The 15,844-nt window shown below is 39.0% G+C and overlaps 1 protein-coding gene across 3 annotated transcripts in view; it reads right to left on the bottom strand.

Annotated features, from left to right (window-relative positions):
* Positions 1 to 15,844, bottom strand: part of ZNF385D (zinc finger protein 385D) — a 909,549-nt gene that overhangs the window by 223,846 nt on the left and 669,859 nt on the right. For all 3 annotated transcript variants that reach the window (XM_086674198.1, XM_086674199.1, XM_086674200.1), the window contains one exon: positions 2,058 to 2,197. In XM_086674198.1, coding sequence (XP_086530324.1) covers positions 2,058 to 2,197 — 140 coding nt within the window. The remainder of the gene's footprint in view (positions 1 to 2,057; positions 2,198 to 15,844) is intronic.

The raw sequence follows: 15,844 nt of genomic DNA, 5'->3' as shown, positions 1-15,844 counted from the left end.
TAATGTTTCTCAACTGGCAAATCGCAAGTTTAAAGCCCAGTTTTTTACAGCCTTCCAGGAACTTCGCCTCAAATGCTCTAAAGCTGACATGAGACCGAACTGACAGGATGCCAAGTGGTCTCAGAGGCCAGGTAAAGCACCTTGATGGATCATCTCCGGGTATCTGGGAAGCAAGACTATGCCAGGAAGCCACTTAACAGAGGAGCAGAGAAAGGGAACCCAGGGGACTTCTGTGTGGTCACTTAAAAAACCAGAGAATTTGATGCTGAGCAATTTTTTTCTCTAGTATTCTTGAAACACCTTGGATTAGAAACCTCTACTTTGGAAACATGATCTTTATGCAGTTCCGTTTATGCTCCATCAATTTCAAAGTAAGATTTCCATGGAAAATCCCTCACCCCTAAAAGAACAAAGTGATCATGCTGATTGTCCCCTGCCCTTTAGCAAGGACTAGCATATAACTATACCTTCTCACTGGCATGACCAAAGTCCCCCCGATGAAGTATTATTAAAGAAAACAAGACCCACTTGTGTCTCTTGAAAGAGAATGATCTAATTGTGGGAAAGTTTTTAAAATTTCATCATGGGAACAAGATGTTACAACAAGAAATCTGTATTATTTAGGTCACTGGGCATTCAGTGACCTCCCATCTTAATCCTCTTTGCTTTGGTTGTGTTGACACATCCCGTCATTGTCATTGATAAGCTCAAACCTGCATTATGACAAACTGCTGAAATCTGAATCAGATGACATTAGGGGGAAAAAAAAGTCACTTTCTGGTTTCTAACCTTTTCAACCCTTATTTCTATTTTCATCATCACAATACTCTCTCACGGCTTGTACAAAAAGAGATGATGATGAATATGAGAAATCTGTCAACTTATAAAGAGATGCTAAGAGTGAAAATAGAAGCAAGTAAGTCGTTGAGTTTGTTGAGAAGGCCACTGGCAAAGTCCAAAACATAAAGCAATTTAAGAAAGACTTAACTGAGCAACTGTGACAAGGCACGAAGGAAAAAGCACACACACCAAAACCAAAAAACTCCCACTACCAGAACACTGAGTTGTTTTAAGGAGGAAAAAAGTGCTCTTCAAATGGAATGTATCATTATTGTGATTATCAGGGTCCTCTTTATTAAATCAGAAAAGTGGCAACAGATTTGAAAATTAAAGTGCAGGATCCAGATAGAAGGAATATGTTTATGTTTTTAGACATCTACTTGAATTATAATGTTCTCTATAACAAATTCATTAGGTTTTCATTTAGATAAACGCCAACAAAATAATGGAATTGTCAGTGTTACCCAGAAAGACACTAAAAGGGAGACATGAACTCAAGACCAATGCAGTCAGATTAAACCTCTTTTTTTTTTTATATTTTTTTAAACATTTATTCATCTTTGAGAGACAGAGGGTGCGTGAATGGGGGAGGAGCAGAGAGAGAGAGGGAGACACAGAATCTGAAGCAGGCTCCAGGCTCTGAGCAGTCAGCACAGAGCCCGATGAGGGACCCGAACTCACCGGCTGCGAGATCATGACCTAAGCCAAAGTCGGACGCTTAACCAACTGAGCCACCCAGGCGCCCCAGATTAAACCTCTTTTAATTTTCCCTTGAAGGAGCCTGGTTCTGGAGACCTTACGTAACCAGGCAGCCAGCTACTTAGTGGCTTTCATATAATTCACTTTATCTGTTGTTGATAGAGTAAGACAAAAGTAGTGACTGACTCACCGCTGGCAAATCAAGACCAGTCTTATGGCTATTGGGTCAACTTCTCCCCTTTCCGTTCTGCAACGAAGTTACAACCTTGTGGCCAAATGAATTTATTGTTCATAACAAATCCCAAAGGCTCAGCTATAAAAAGGAACCCCATAGCCTCCAATATTGTATTGAAACGACGCTGCAGCAAACTCTCCTTTGAGAAATAACACAATAATGTATATGAGCATTCGCTCAAAAAAATAAAATAACCCTCTCAAAAAAGAAAACCAACGACAACAAAAAATGTACCCCAGGCACTTACCACGGTGACATATGCAAATTTGACCTTGAGACTTACCGCATTAAAATTGGGGAAGAGGTTGACCGCAGCAGTGTCCAGAGGAAAGGGAAGAAAGGGTTTGATATCCAGCGAAGGTTGCAGAGGAGGGGCTGGTGGACGGACCAGGGCTGGGAGAGCAGGGCTCTGGCATGTACCACCTGCAGAGAGGAGAGCAAAGGGAGCCATCAGGGACATGATGCCCGTTAAAAAAAAAAACAACAAAAACCAAAAAACGTTGAGGCGTCCTTTGAGCCCAAAAGGCCGGCTTTGTGGGTTACTGGAGAAAAGAGGCCATGGAGTGTAGTGACCTCAACTGGAAACCGGCCAATGAGCAGATCTGCCATTAGGCGGAGGGAGCCAGCTGAGCTTCTCCCTTCCCCTCCTCAGATATAACTACGTGGTTGTGTAGGTAACAGTTACCCTTTCAAACATTTCATGCTCCCCAATCTATCCTTCCTTTCCTGCCTAAAGCTCTGGGCTGGATCAGCAACAAAACCTTCACTGAAATCCCTTGATTCAGAAGGAACACCCTCCACCGCACTGCCCTCTCTCTTTGAAAACTAACTTCTGCTCAGAATGTGCATCAATTCTAAGCGATTATTTTACAGAACTGCTCTTTTCCAGCATGTCCAAAACTCTGGCAGCAAGATAACATGAACTTGGCATGGAAAAGAAACTTAACCACAAAGACAGGCAGCCATACCTTACTGCCCTGGCAACTGGAAGATTAAAACAAGTGAACCCAGCTACAAACCAAGCAGTCCCTGAACTGTTGAGCACCCCACAGCTTTGAGCATTCAAGGACTACCTGCCTCCTTCCCAGTCGTGAGTAGGTGGAATTTAGAAGGCCACCAATGAGCAAGCAGTGGGAATATCATGCCAACAAAGACACCCTTTGCATACTGGTAGGCAACCAGCTGTTTGCAAAGGAGCACCTTCACCCCTCTCCCCCACTCCCCTTTAGAGGACTCCGTGCACTCAGAAGCTGGAAGGAAAGAGGCACATCCCAATGTTCAGTCTCCCATATTTTGGTAACATTCCAAAACATCAATTTGCTGTTAATTAAAGGCTGTTTGAATCCTAGGAAACCGTTAAAATATGCCAGCATTCTTCTAATCTGAGAGGCAAGCAACAGACTGTAAAAACCTGCTGGTGAAAATCCAAGAAGCATTAGGAAAACAAAATACAGTGGGAGTTTTCCTTTCTCACGGAAAAGAACTCTAAGAGACAGATGAGACAAGAGAGGCCCATGTCTGCACCACTTTCTTGCCTGCCATTTTGTTTTCAAAACAAAGCAGAGTGAGACCCATAGGAATAACGTTTAAAAATCTCACAATCGGGGCGCCTGGGTGGCTCAGTCCATTAAGCCCCAACTTCAGCTCAGGTCATGATCGATCTCACAGTTCGTGAGTTCAAGCCCCACATCGGGCTCTGTGCTGACAGCTCAGAGCCTTGAGCCTGCTTCAGATTCTGTGTCTCCCTCTCTCTCCACCCCACCCTGCTCATGCTCTGTCTCTCTGTCTCAAACATAAATAAACATAAAATAGAAAAAAAAATTTTTTTTTTTTTAATCTCACAATCAACTCTCTGGTCAGCTGGATGCCGAGCATCATTCTGTCCTCAATCAGTTACTGAACACAAAGTAAACATTCTAAAAATGATTCCCTGATGGCAAATCTAACCCTACTAGACCAGTGGATGAGTTAATAACAAGGCGGGTGACTTAATACCTACAACAGAAGCCATCAGCACAAGATTTAATTAACCATACTGAAAAACCATTAACTCTCCTGTTTCCAGGTATAAAACCAGCTGGAGCCAAATTAACAAAACCAGTATTTTTTCCCACTCTTTTTAACTTCCCTCTTAAAATATTGCTTAACAACAGCAAGGCCAAACACAGCAAGTTTGAATCAGCAAACCAATTAAAATAAAAAGTAGTACAAGCCAGAAAATAGAGGGCAGATGTTGAAACAAACACAGATAAAAGCAAAAAAAATAACAAGTCCACAGTCACCAAAGCACAACATAAACTTGTTTTCTTGTCCACCTGTTAGTATTCTGAATGCGGGTGTCTAAACTTTCTTAGAGCACCCATAAAACTTTGGTGATAGGTCTGTCTTGAGTGTAGTATTGCTAAGAATTTCTCTTTCGATAAAAAGTTAAAGAACCAAAATAAATTTTTGGTCAGCACGTCTTCAGAAAACTCAAAGTAAAATATGCCTTGGTGGGTATCAGTGACATGGTTTAACAAGTCCACAAATAGTAGTGAGCTTTAATAACTTTATGTGATTTTTATCTGAGTGACACATCATGCTTTGCAAAAGGTATTCATCTACATCCATCACCGTGCTTGAGCTTAAAAATATCAGAAATTAGGTAAGGACTAACATAATATCATAGAGGGAAAAAAATAAGTTGGAAAACTCCTTAGCTGTTAATGTAGCTTCCATCAAAACATTCCATTCTTATAATTACAAGAATGCAATTCAGCAGGAACATATTTTGTAATTATTTCATTATATGTCCCCCTTCTAGTTCAGGATATCCAAAAAGGTTAAAGAGACAGTTGAAGCTTATTTATTTTATCCAGCACAGTCAGAGGCACATAGTTGGTTGATTGCTTGGTAAAGTTAATTCCTACCTCTCTTCCCCCAAGATGCGTATTTCATTTACACTTAAGAGGAATGATTCAAGACCTTCTCTTAATGTTGCCACTGGGTTTTCCTTAGTAGGGGATACAAAATATCAAGGAAGAGTCATAACATGTAGGGAACCTAGGCAAACTATTTAAGTCCATCTCTTCCTATCTGTTTTAATAAACCAAGACGATGGTTGGAAAGCAGAGGACATGTCAGTGCATACTCGTGGCTAGTGGCTATGCAAACACAGGTGTAGTGGATGCTGTGGTGTGCCTCCACACCCCCTTCCCCAGCTCCTGGGAGAGCTGGGAGCGCTGGGAGCTGAGGACTCACACCTGAGATTCTTTACATGCATCGCCTTGGGCGCGAGGGTGCTGCCTCACCCAAGCTCAAACTCCTCCAGAGTGCAAGGACTGATTAAAACAGGCGTCAGGCCTTCTCCCTTTTGCCTCAAGACAAGACAACTCTGAAGTTCTGATTTCAGTTCCAGGCCTCCTCATACGATCTAGGATAGAAGGAGGCCTCTGTTGTGACTGCATCACAGTTCAACTTTTCCCACTGCCCAATCCTGCATGCCTCATTGCTCACAGAAGATGTTCCCCAATAAAGTCTCAGAGTCCACTTCCAGAAGAACTTGGGACAGCAGGCCATAACTATTCATGAGTCTAAGTGAAATGTTGACTTGCTTTATTCTAAAATAGATTCATGCTTCTAAATCTATAGTGTTGATATTGAGGAACAAAATTGAAGATACCTCTTAAAAATGATCTGTGACTAACATTTCTTTTTTTTTGAATGTTTATTTATTTTTGAGACAGAGAGAGACAGAGCATGAACGAGGGAGGGTCAGAGAGAGAGGGAGACACAGCTCCAGGCTCCGAGCTATCAGCACAGAGCCCGATGCAGGGCTCGAACTCATGGACCGTGAGATCATGACCTGAGCCGAGGTCAGATGCTTAACCGACTGAGCCACCCAGGCACCCCTGTGACTAACATTTCTACTTTTAAAATTTGGCTAAGTCCTGAAATATTTCCTTGTACCAATCTGTACAGGCTCAGCAGCAAGAATATTATTTGCAATATCGCAAAATCAAAATCAGCAAATGAAACGTATTTCATCTGTAAAGCAGATTAAAATATTCTCCTTGAGAAGATAGTGATTTCATGTCTTCATTTTTTTTAATAGAAATTATTGCATTTAGGATACAAATATATGTTTACTATTATTTTCCTTATTATGAAATTGTCTTAACAATAGTAAGCATTAAAATACCTAATGAATTTGTAGGTATTTCTATACGTTAAAAAGAGTAGTTTCGTGGGGCCCCTGGATGGCCCAGTTGGTTAAGTGTCTGACTCTTGGTTTTGGCTCAGGTCATGATTTCAAGGTTCATGGGTTCAAGCCCAATGCTGAAAAAATCCATTTGGGATTTTTCTCTCTCCCTCTCTCTCTCTGCCCCTCCCTCTCGCTCTTGAGTGTGCTCTCTCCCTCCATCTCAAAATAAATATACTTAAAAAAAAAAAAAAAGAGTAGCTTTGTTGTTACTGTTTACCAACAGTGTCACTTCATTCCTTGGAATGTCACACTTCTGGAAATATTGGTACTCTTAATTTGAGGAAAGCATTTTGAAACCTCCATGAGTAGAGACTGAAAAAATGTTAAGTTCATGCCTTTTTTATTTGAAACTCTGTGTATATATGTCTAGTAACATATATATCAAAGCCTAGGAAATTTTAACATACACAGGCTTAACAAATTCAACTTTACAAATTATTCTGATTTCAGAGCAGTTAATCTCTCTATATACCAAATTTCTAATATACCATTAAAGTCAAAAAATTAAAAAAAATCATTGAGTATCAAATGTTAGACATTAAGGTATTAAGTAAATAAGATAATCATTAAAGCTCACAAAATTTCCTCTGTGCCTTTTGTATATTTATTTCTGTTAGTTTATATTTAGAATTTAGAATTGAACTATAGAGCAAACACTAAATATCACTTTGGTCTATTCACAAGACAGTTGTATATTTACAAAAGTACAAACTTGTGAATTTGAAAAAATACTAAAGTAACCTATTTGTTAATAGAGTATTTTTTAACTGAAAGGTTTGAGTTCTTTTATTTTTTTAAATTTTTTATTTTTTAAAATTGACACCCAAATTAGTTAGCATATAGTGCCACAATGATTTCAGGAGTAGATTCCTTAGTGCCCCTTACCCATTTAGCCCACCCCCCCCACAACCCCTCCAGTAACCCTCAGTTTGTTCTCCATATTTATGAGTCTCTTCTGTTTTGTCCCCCTCCCTGTTTTTATATTATTTTTGTTTCGCTTCCCTTATGTTCATCTGTTTTGTCTCTTAAAGTCCTCATATGAGTGAAGTCATATGATGTTTGTCTTTCTCTGATTAATTTCACTTAGCATAATACCCTCCAGTTCCATCCATGTAGTTGCAAATGGCAAGATTTCATTCTTTTTGATTGCCGAGTCATACTCCATTGTATAAATATACCCCATCTTCTTTATCCATTCATTCATCGATGGACATTTGGGCTCTTTCCATACTGTGGCTATTGTTGATAGTGCTGCTATAAACATGGGGGTGGGTGCATGTGTCCCTTAGAAACAGCACACCTGTATCCTGTGGATAAATGCCTAGTAGTGCAATTGCTGGGTCGTAGGGTAGTTCTATTTTTAGTTTTTTGAGGAACCTCCATACTGTTTTCCAGAGTGGCCGCATCAGCTTGCATCCCAATCAGAGTATTTTTAATAAAGATTATGTGGCAGAGTAACAGATGTGCACCTCAAATGTTTGCATTTTTGAAAATCAAATGAAAATATAGATTTGGAAATGTCTGTTTTAATACTTCATACAGAAACAGAGGAATTCTAAGACACTGGTTGCTACTTGAAGCTTATCATATTAGAGAAAACATATATACAGTGCCTAGCACAATGCCTGCCCGATATTGGTGCTCACTGGGTGAGGCATATATGTTTTAATGAACCTAATAAATTGCAAAGGAACTTTCCAAGTTCCTGAAGACACAAACCGGGGTCTCTGAAAGCAGTCAATCAAGACAATTTTAAAAGCATGTTCCTATCCTTCACTTTGTTTATTTTGATCCCTGCAGAAAGAAAGTCTTCACAAAGAGGATACTTTGTCAATCAATATTCTGAAATGCTCCATCAGAGTGCTCAGTGTTCTTTCTGTAATATAACACTTTAACCTTGAACTTCTCCATTTAATCCATTCAGGGTTTATCAATCACAGATGTTCTGCCTGACAGCTTAACCTACTAATCTTTCATTTCTCCAAATGATAAAACCAAAGTTCAAAATAATCAAGGGCTGATGCTATTCAATATTCAAAATAGTGTAGGCTTCAGAACTGATTTCCTGATGGGATAAATAATTTCTATAGTATCTATTTCCTTATTTCCTTATTATATATATGTGTGTATACACACACATACATATGTATGTATATATACAAATTTAATTATATACTTTTATTTATTAAATATATGCATATTAATTTTTGTATTAAATACATAATTATATGTATGTATATATATACACACTTAACTATAGTATATATGTGTATATATATGTATATGTATACATGTGTGTGTGTGTGTGTGTGTGTATATATATATATATATATATATATATATTTCAATAGTGACCTATGATTAAACTACTAAACCACTCAGAATATTCATTCCTAACAGGGAAACATCAAGAGCATTTTATTAATACCAAGTCCTAAGTAGTTACTTGTGAAGCAACTACTTTCATACACATGAAACACTATTCCATCCATCGCAGGAGGGAATGGAAAGGTGCACTAGGAATTCTGGGGTCTATGTGACCGTAGGCAAGAAATTTACATCTGATCCCAAAAACATGAACTGAAACACAAATGATGGATTGTGGGCATAAAGGTAAAATTTGATTTGACACAAAACACTGGCCATGGAGTGCTGTGGTTAGTGAAATCTGCCAGCCAGGTGGGCGGGAGTGAGCAACAGTAGAGAATATAATAGCTACATTTTATAAATCTATTGAGTAATTGCATGGACTAGCTCCGCTCTCCGTTAATTCCTTTAAAATGCCCAACAACAAACTGATGTTTACCAGAGGGGAGGTGGGTGGGGGGAATGGGTTAAACAGGTGACGGGAATTAAGGAAGCACTTGTGATGAGCACCAGGTGTTGAATGAAGTGTTGAATCACTAAATTGTACACCTGAAACTAGCATTACACTGTATGTTAACTAACTGGAATTTAAATAAAAACTTAAAAAAATAACAATATAAAAAAAAAAGAATAAAATGCACAACAATTCTTCTATGTATCTATTATAATACTCAATTTACAAACTCAAAAGCGAAAGCTCCAGGAAGCAAAGTATCTTACCTAAAGTCACACGGGTAAGAAATGGAATTTGTTGTGAGTACTAGGGACCTGAACAATTTTCGAAGCACTGATGCAAACAGCTTTTAAGTTAAAACAACCACAAAAACAAAATAACAACAACAACAACAAATCACTCTACAAAGTCAGTTTTGCCATATAAGGCAAGCCAGCTCCTTAGCAACTGGACGTAATGCATTAAAATGAGAAATCTTGAATTTTTTATTGCTACTCAAAAAAAAAAAAAAAATCAAGCCTTTGATTTACATTCCTTGTAAAGGCTATGATAAGGGAATATTCAGTATTTATCACAGATATTTATCTACCATGGGAACATCCTGGCACTGCCCTGTATTTGAGAAAGAATCCAGAAGGCCATGCATATCATATCAAATATGTTTCAAAAGCCCTCAAGTTTGCATTCTTTAACATCTACTTGCCAAATCAGAAAAATAAATATGTGTTTGTTGTATTCCTTTGTGTTACTGCCTCTCAAATACTCAAGGTTGTTGGCTGGGTAATACAATGTTGTGATGATTTTTCAACTTTCTGGCTAGAAAACTGTATGTTTACTATATTTCCTTACACAGTGATCCCAACTCCCACTCAGTTTTGATCTTTGTTTAAATATGGTTCCCAAGTGAATGATAAAACTAGAAACTTATCTTGAAATAAAATATGAATTTAGTGTGATTTGGTCACAATTGTTCTTTTATTGCCTTCATTTCCTCCCTGTTTACACTGTTGATTTACCTACTAGGTTTTGGAAAGTTGACCCAGCACTTTCTCCCTCAGGATGAAGGTCCTCATTGGCCTAAAGTGACTTGTCCTTGGCAGGTCAATTCAAATGTTAAAAGCAAGTTCGGATCCACAAGGCAAGTGGCAGCACTAAGCCACACAGGATGGTGGCTCTCAGCTCACATCCTGTTCTCGATTGACCACAGAGAGGAATGAGGTGAGAATGGGGGTATGAGTCAGGGCAACTGGAGCATCATTCTGGAAACACTGATTCAGAAACATTAGCCCAAGTCAGTGGTCAGAACTCCATCTGTAACCATGACAGAAAACACATGTGAGCAAGCTGTATTTTCCCTTTATCAAATTCTTCATTTACTCATCTTAAGTGCGGTATTTAAGTATCCCAGTAAGTCACCTCAAAACTCGTTTTGGAAGGAACCTACAAAGGACTAGCTAACATTGTTTTCTCTGTCACTGTCAGTGAACACCATGACCAAAATTAAAAAAAAAACAAAAACAAAAAAAAAACGACAAAGTTATTATCTCATTGCCAATATCATGAGTCAAGTCTTCACTAGAAGAAAAGTTGAATCTCACATTTATTTAACTAACTTTCATGACAATTTCTGGTGCCTGGGAAACACTAGAGAAGATTTTGTTAGGAATGCCAGAGTTAGGAGATTTAGACTTTTAACCCTGTATTTCAGCCCCTCTGTCAAAGGGTGCATAACTCAGGACAAGTACCTCCTCCCAAGAAGTCAAAAGATTTTGCCTGAAAAATTTCTCTCAATTAAGTACCAATTCCTCACGAGGAATTTCCCAACATTTAATTTCACAAAATAAATTATAAGTAATAATAAAGGTGCTCTAGTACCAAGCTGTCCAACTTGGTAGTCATTAGGGTGTATGGCTATGTTATGTTTTTATTTTTAAAATATTTATTTTGAGAGAGAGAGAGAGAGAGAGAAAGAGCATGCAAGTGGGGAGAAGGGCAGAGAGACAGAGAGACAGAGAGAGAGAGAGAGAGAGAGAGAGAGAGAGAGAGAGAGAGAGAGAATCCTAAGCAGGATCCATGCTCAGCACTGAGCCAGATGTGGGGCTTGATCCTATGACTGAGATCATGACCTGACCTGAAATCAAGAATCAGATGCTCAACTGACTGAGCCACCCAGTGCTCCCTGTGTGGCTACTTTAAATTAAAAATTAGTAAAATTAAAAATTCAGTTTTCTCAGTCACACTAGCCACATCTAAACGCTCAATAGTCACATGAGGATAGAGGCTACCATGTTGTATATGGCAATTAGAAAGCATTTCTATTAACACAGAAGGTTCTATTGGCATTACGGCTACAGTGAAATGCCGACATTTTTGAGTGATGAGTAATTTACAGATAAGTTGCCTGGTATAGTCTGTTTCAGAATGCATGGCTGATAAGAGAGAAAGTCTTGCTTTGTCCTCGTTTCTTCTCCTTCTGCAATTAGGGAGAACTTTCCAAGAGCCAAATGTGGGCACTGTCAGAAGGCAGACACTGTTGCAATCATACCAGAAAGGATTACTTGTCCACTCCTGGAGAAGACAACGGCCAATATGAATCTTCATGTGTGATCAATGATGATAGTACTCAAAGGGAAACCTAATTTAAAAAAAATGTTTAATGCTGAAATCAATAGTAATGAATAATGAGTGCTTTGGATAAAAATGATACCACATCTTCAAACCGAGGATGCAAAAAGGGTCAGTCCTGGGGCAAATGAATGTTTATTAATATCTGATAATCTTCAAGAGTGCTATCACAAAGCTTTTATTTCATGAAACAAAGTGTCTCACAATGCAGTTTCACTAATAGCCAAGTGTGGAAATCCAGCTAATGTAGGCAGTTAAACCTGCCTAGCTACATCTGTCTCTCAGGGTAATTTTGCTCATAATGTCTAGGCTTTAGTCATCTCACTCTAGAGAGGGAAAAAAAAATGATGTTGAAGTCTTGTTACTTGGCATTGCTTTTCCACGATCTGTGACTTTCAACTGGGACTTGCCTGCATGAAATTTGCTATGCCAATGGTGCTGGGCATGTGTTCCTCCAAAGCCTGATAAATATCTTCCCTCCTGTTTTTGTTTTTTCCCTTTGTTTTTGTTTTTTTCCCACATGACATAATTGCGTTACGTTTACATGTAACATGTCCCAGCTCTAGCCATTGGATAAGAGGGACTACTGCTTAGAAGCAGGTTTTGAGTGGATTTCACTCTGAGCAAGCACTGGAGTCGTCAGGTAGGAAATTAAGTCATGGACATGGAAAAGATTTCCTTAGGAAAGTGTAGAAGAGGCCGGGTCTAAGTGCATAGGTAGTCAATGTGGTATTAATGAAACATCTCCTGAGCTTAAACGGTTTAGTGTGTTCTCCCAGTACAATTAAAATGAGTTAAATAAGAGGTGCCGGGGTGGCGCAGTTGGTTAAGTGTGTGACTCTTGGTTTCGGCTCAGGTCACGAGCTCACAGTTTGTGAGTTCGAGTCCCACATCAGGCTCTGCACTGACAGCATGGAGGCTGCTTGGGATACTCTGTCTCCCTGTCTCTGCCCTTACCCTGCTCTCCACGTGCCTGTGTGTGCATGCACTTCCTCTCTCTCTCTCTCAAAAATAAGTAAACATTTGAAAACATGAGTTAAATAAGAATTGCACACCACCTTCATTTATCTTAAGTAGTGTTTTTACTATGCAGATGGTGAAGCTATTAAGTTGACTTGAGGAAGTTTTTGCCATAATGAGCCTGAAGCAGAAGTGGAAAAGTAGCCATTGGATAAGAGGGACTACTGCTTAGAAGCAGGTTTTGAGTGGATTTCACTCTGAGCAAGCACTGGAGTCGTCAGGTAGGAAATTAAGTCATGGACATGGAAAAGATTTCCTTAGGAAAGTGTAGAAGAGGCCGGGTCTAAGCCTGAGCCTCGACCATCTTTAGCCCATTGAGGAAGACGGAGTAGGACTGGCGAAATTGCTAGACAGAAGGCAGAGAACGCACCTGCCCAGAGGCAAACTCACCAGCAACTTCCTGGAAAAACTAGAACAGAAATGGGAACTAAACAGAGTTTATTGGTGTTTTTTGATAGAAGGTCAGGAACATTGTATCGTATGTTTTTAGTCCATTAAACTTCCATTGTTGATTTTTTTCTTTAAAAAAACTAAATTCATGGTCCAAGCATAAAATGCTCTAATCTGTTTATAACCTAACTTCATTAGCATCTTTCCTCTGCCTAAGTTGCTTAACCATGGATTTCATTTTTTAAGTGTGAATTTTTTCTATCTTTTAAACAACTCCCCTTTCCTCCATCAACCTAAAAGCAATTACATTTCAGCTCCTACACATGGGGCACTGTGCTGAGTACACAGTGGATCCCCTTTTGTCCTTTCATAGCCTTGTGAATTAAAGAAAAAAAAAAAAAGAATAATGATGAGGCTAAGACAATTGCCCAAGGTCACAGCCTTAGTAACGTGTGAGGCCAACTTTTGACACCAAAAATTCTGTTCCCAGAGTCTAAGCCATTATAGCCACATTTTATTCAGATATTGCCATTTCTTTTGATGATGTATAACAGAGAAAAACAAATTCTATACACAAAAAACTGATTTCAATTAAACTTTGCCAAGGCAACTCAAATCAGTGTATCCTGAGAGGGACTCATTTGTAAGGCACTGGATTATTGAAGAAGCAATTTCAGTTTCGTGCTCCACTGGTGCTTATAATCCAGTATATTGCATATTATGCATATACTGAGTCTACCAGATACCATAATCCAATAGACTGAACGTTTGTGCCCACCATAAATTAGAAACCCAGCTCCCAACCTGATGATATTTAGAGGTGGACCTTTGGGCGGCGATTCGGTCCTGAGGGTGCAGCCCTCAAGAATGGCATTAGTATCTTTATGAAAGAGGCCCCAGAAAGATCCCCGCCCCTTCCAGGTGTGTGGGAGACGCCTTAGAATCAAAAAGTAGGCCTTGTCAGATACTGAACCCATCTGCGCTTTGATCTCGGACTTCCCGACTTCCAGAACTGTGAGGAATAAACGTCTGTTGATTATAAGCCACCCAGTCTGTTCTGTTACAGCCATCTGAATGAACCAACCAGATACATTTACCCAAAGATATCCCACTTTTTCTGTTTGAATTAACCTGTTATGGGTTTAGTTCTCCTTTTCACACAATCTACACAGTCCAGAAGAGCAAAGACGAAGTTAGATTTACATCCATCCTAATTAATTCTATTGAACCTAAGAGTAGTATCTCCTAGAGCATTCACTTGATTGTGAATGTTTTCATTCAATGTTTCACTGTGATCCCCTCCCCCCCCCACACACATTTCAATTGAATTTTCTTTCATAATAGTCATGAGGCAAAATTCCTAGGAAATGCGACTAGAGTTAGCATTGGGTAACATTTAGAAATAACCACGGAAGAGACTATGTCACTGTCACCATCACCTAATTAAATAAAATGTATTAGAAACAGCGATGATCACATTTTGGCCGTCTTAAGGAGCCTACACTTAGCACACTCCATTCGTAGTATCCATTAGCTTCTAAGGTTTAGAACTGTGAGTCCTGGTTTCCATTGCTTTGGTGAACATTCTTACAAACTCTGTCATAGCAAAAAGAAATTCTTATTTCAGTTTCCTCAGGAACATTCCCTGTGGAGCTGACATGTGCTCTGTTTAGTCTCGGCCTCAATGGGATTGTTTCTTCTGGCAGGTTTTGCTTAAAACAAACCTAACTTTATATTTTCTTTTAATTCTGAAACATTTAGTTCTTGGAAAAGATGTAAAATCAGTTACTAATGGAATTGTAGTAATTATGGTGTCCTGAAAATGACTGGCTTTAAAATGGAAGAGAAATAAAATACTTATCAGTGACTGCAAGTGGGAAGATACACATAGCCATTTTTTAAAAAATTTTTATAAGAAGTCCTGTTATCTTGAGCATTTATTATCTTCTAGGTTCTTTTTTCTATACGTTATTTTTGTAAACAATGAAGATATCCTTGTTCTCATTATACAGGTGAAGAAACAGAGGCTTAGTGGGACCCATTTACTGAAGATAAACCACCTTAAGTGGTACAGCCGAGAAGTATTAGAAACCAGAGATGTCTGATTCCAAAGCCCATATTCTTTGATTATAGTACACTGTTCTTCCTCTCAAAACCTACCACGTTGTGATTCTCACCAATCTGATAAAGGTATTGATGGAAACAGAAATTGCCTCTGAGTAAAGGACCTGTTTTCACATTCAAATAGCCAGGAAGGAGCAGAAACGGGATTTACAAATCCAGAAACAAAACAAAACAAAACAAAACAAAACAAAACAAAACCAAACCCAGAAACTGCTTATAGCGTCAGGGAGGAGAAAGTCATCATACCAAGGTTATGGAGCCATCATCAAAATGCAACACATAATGAAAAGGGACCTCTGTATTGTGATACATAAAAGACATCATAAAAATACTGCAGTTAAATACGAGGACTAAAACAAAACTAAAATGAAGGGGAAACAAATAACCAGTGGGAGCTGTTCCTTCTGGGAGCCATGTTGGTGAAGATGACGGGCATTAAAGGGTCAGTTTGAGAGGGTCTGCTGGAGTGGCCTTGAGCTCAGAGAATACCAGGCACTGACCAAAAGTCCAAGAACGGAGACCAAAGTAAAGAGGAGAACACCACAGGTTTTTTCTGGCCGCCATGATCAACGTCTCACCTTCCTGTGAACTGCAGCCTAAAATACATAGTTACTCACTTGCCTTGAGGTACATACACATCTTGATTTGCGCTACCAATACCTATTGGTTTGAGTCAACTCAGACTCAAGCCAGAACCGACAGATGTAGGTATGGCATCAAAGAAACTGTCTCTGATTTTTCTTTGACCACGGATTTACTAGAAGCTCGTCTTCTTACTAGAAGAATGAGAATTTGAATATCCAGATAGCATAGGCCTAAATGAATTTTGAAGAGAAATACTTAATTT

The sequence above is a fragment of the Puma concolor genome, chromosome C2 (genome assembly GCF_028749965.1).
Source record: "Puma concolor isolate L17-30 chromosome C2, mPumCon1.1.hap2, whole genome shotgun sequence".
NCBI lineage: Eukaryota > Metazoa > Chordata > Mammalia > Carnivora > Felidae > Puma > Puma concolor.
This window is presented reverse-complemented; position numbering and strand designations above follow the sequence as displayed.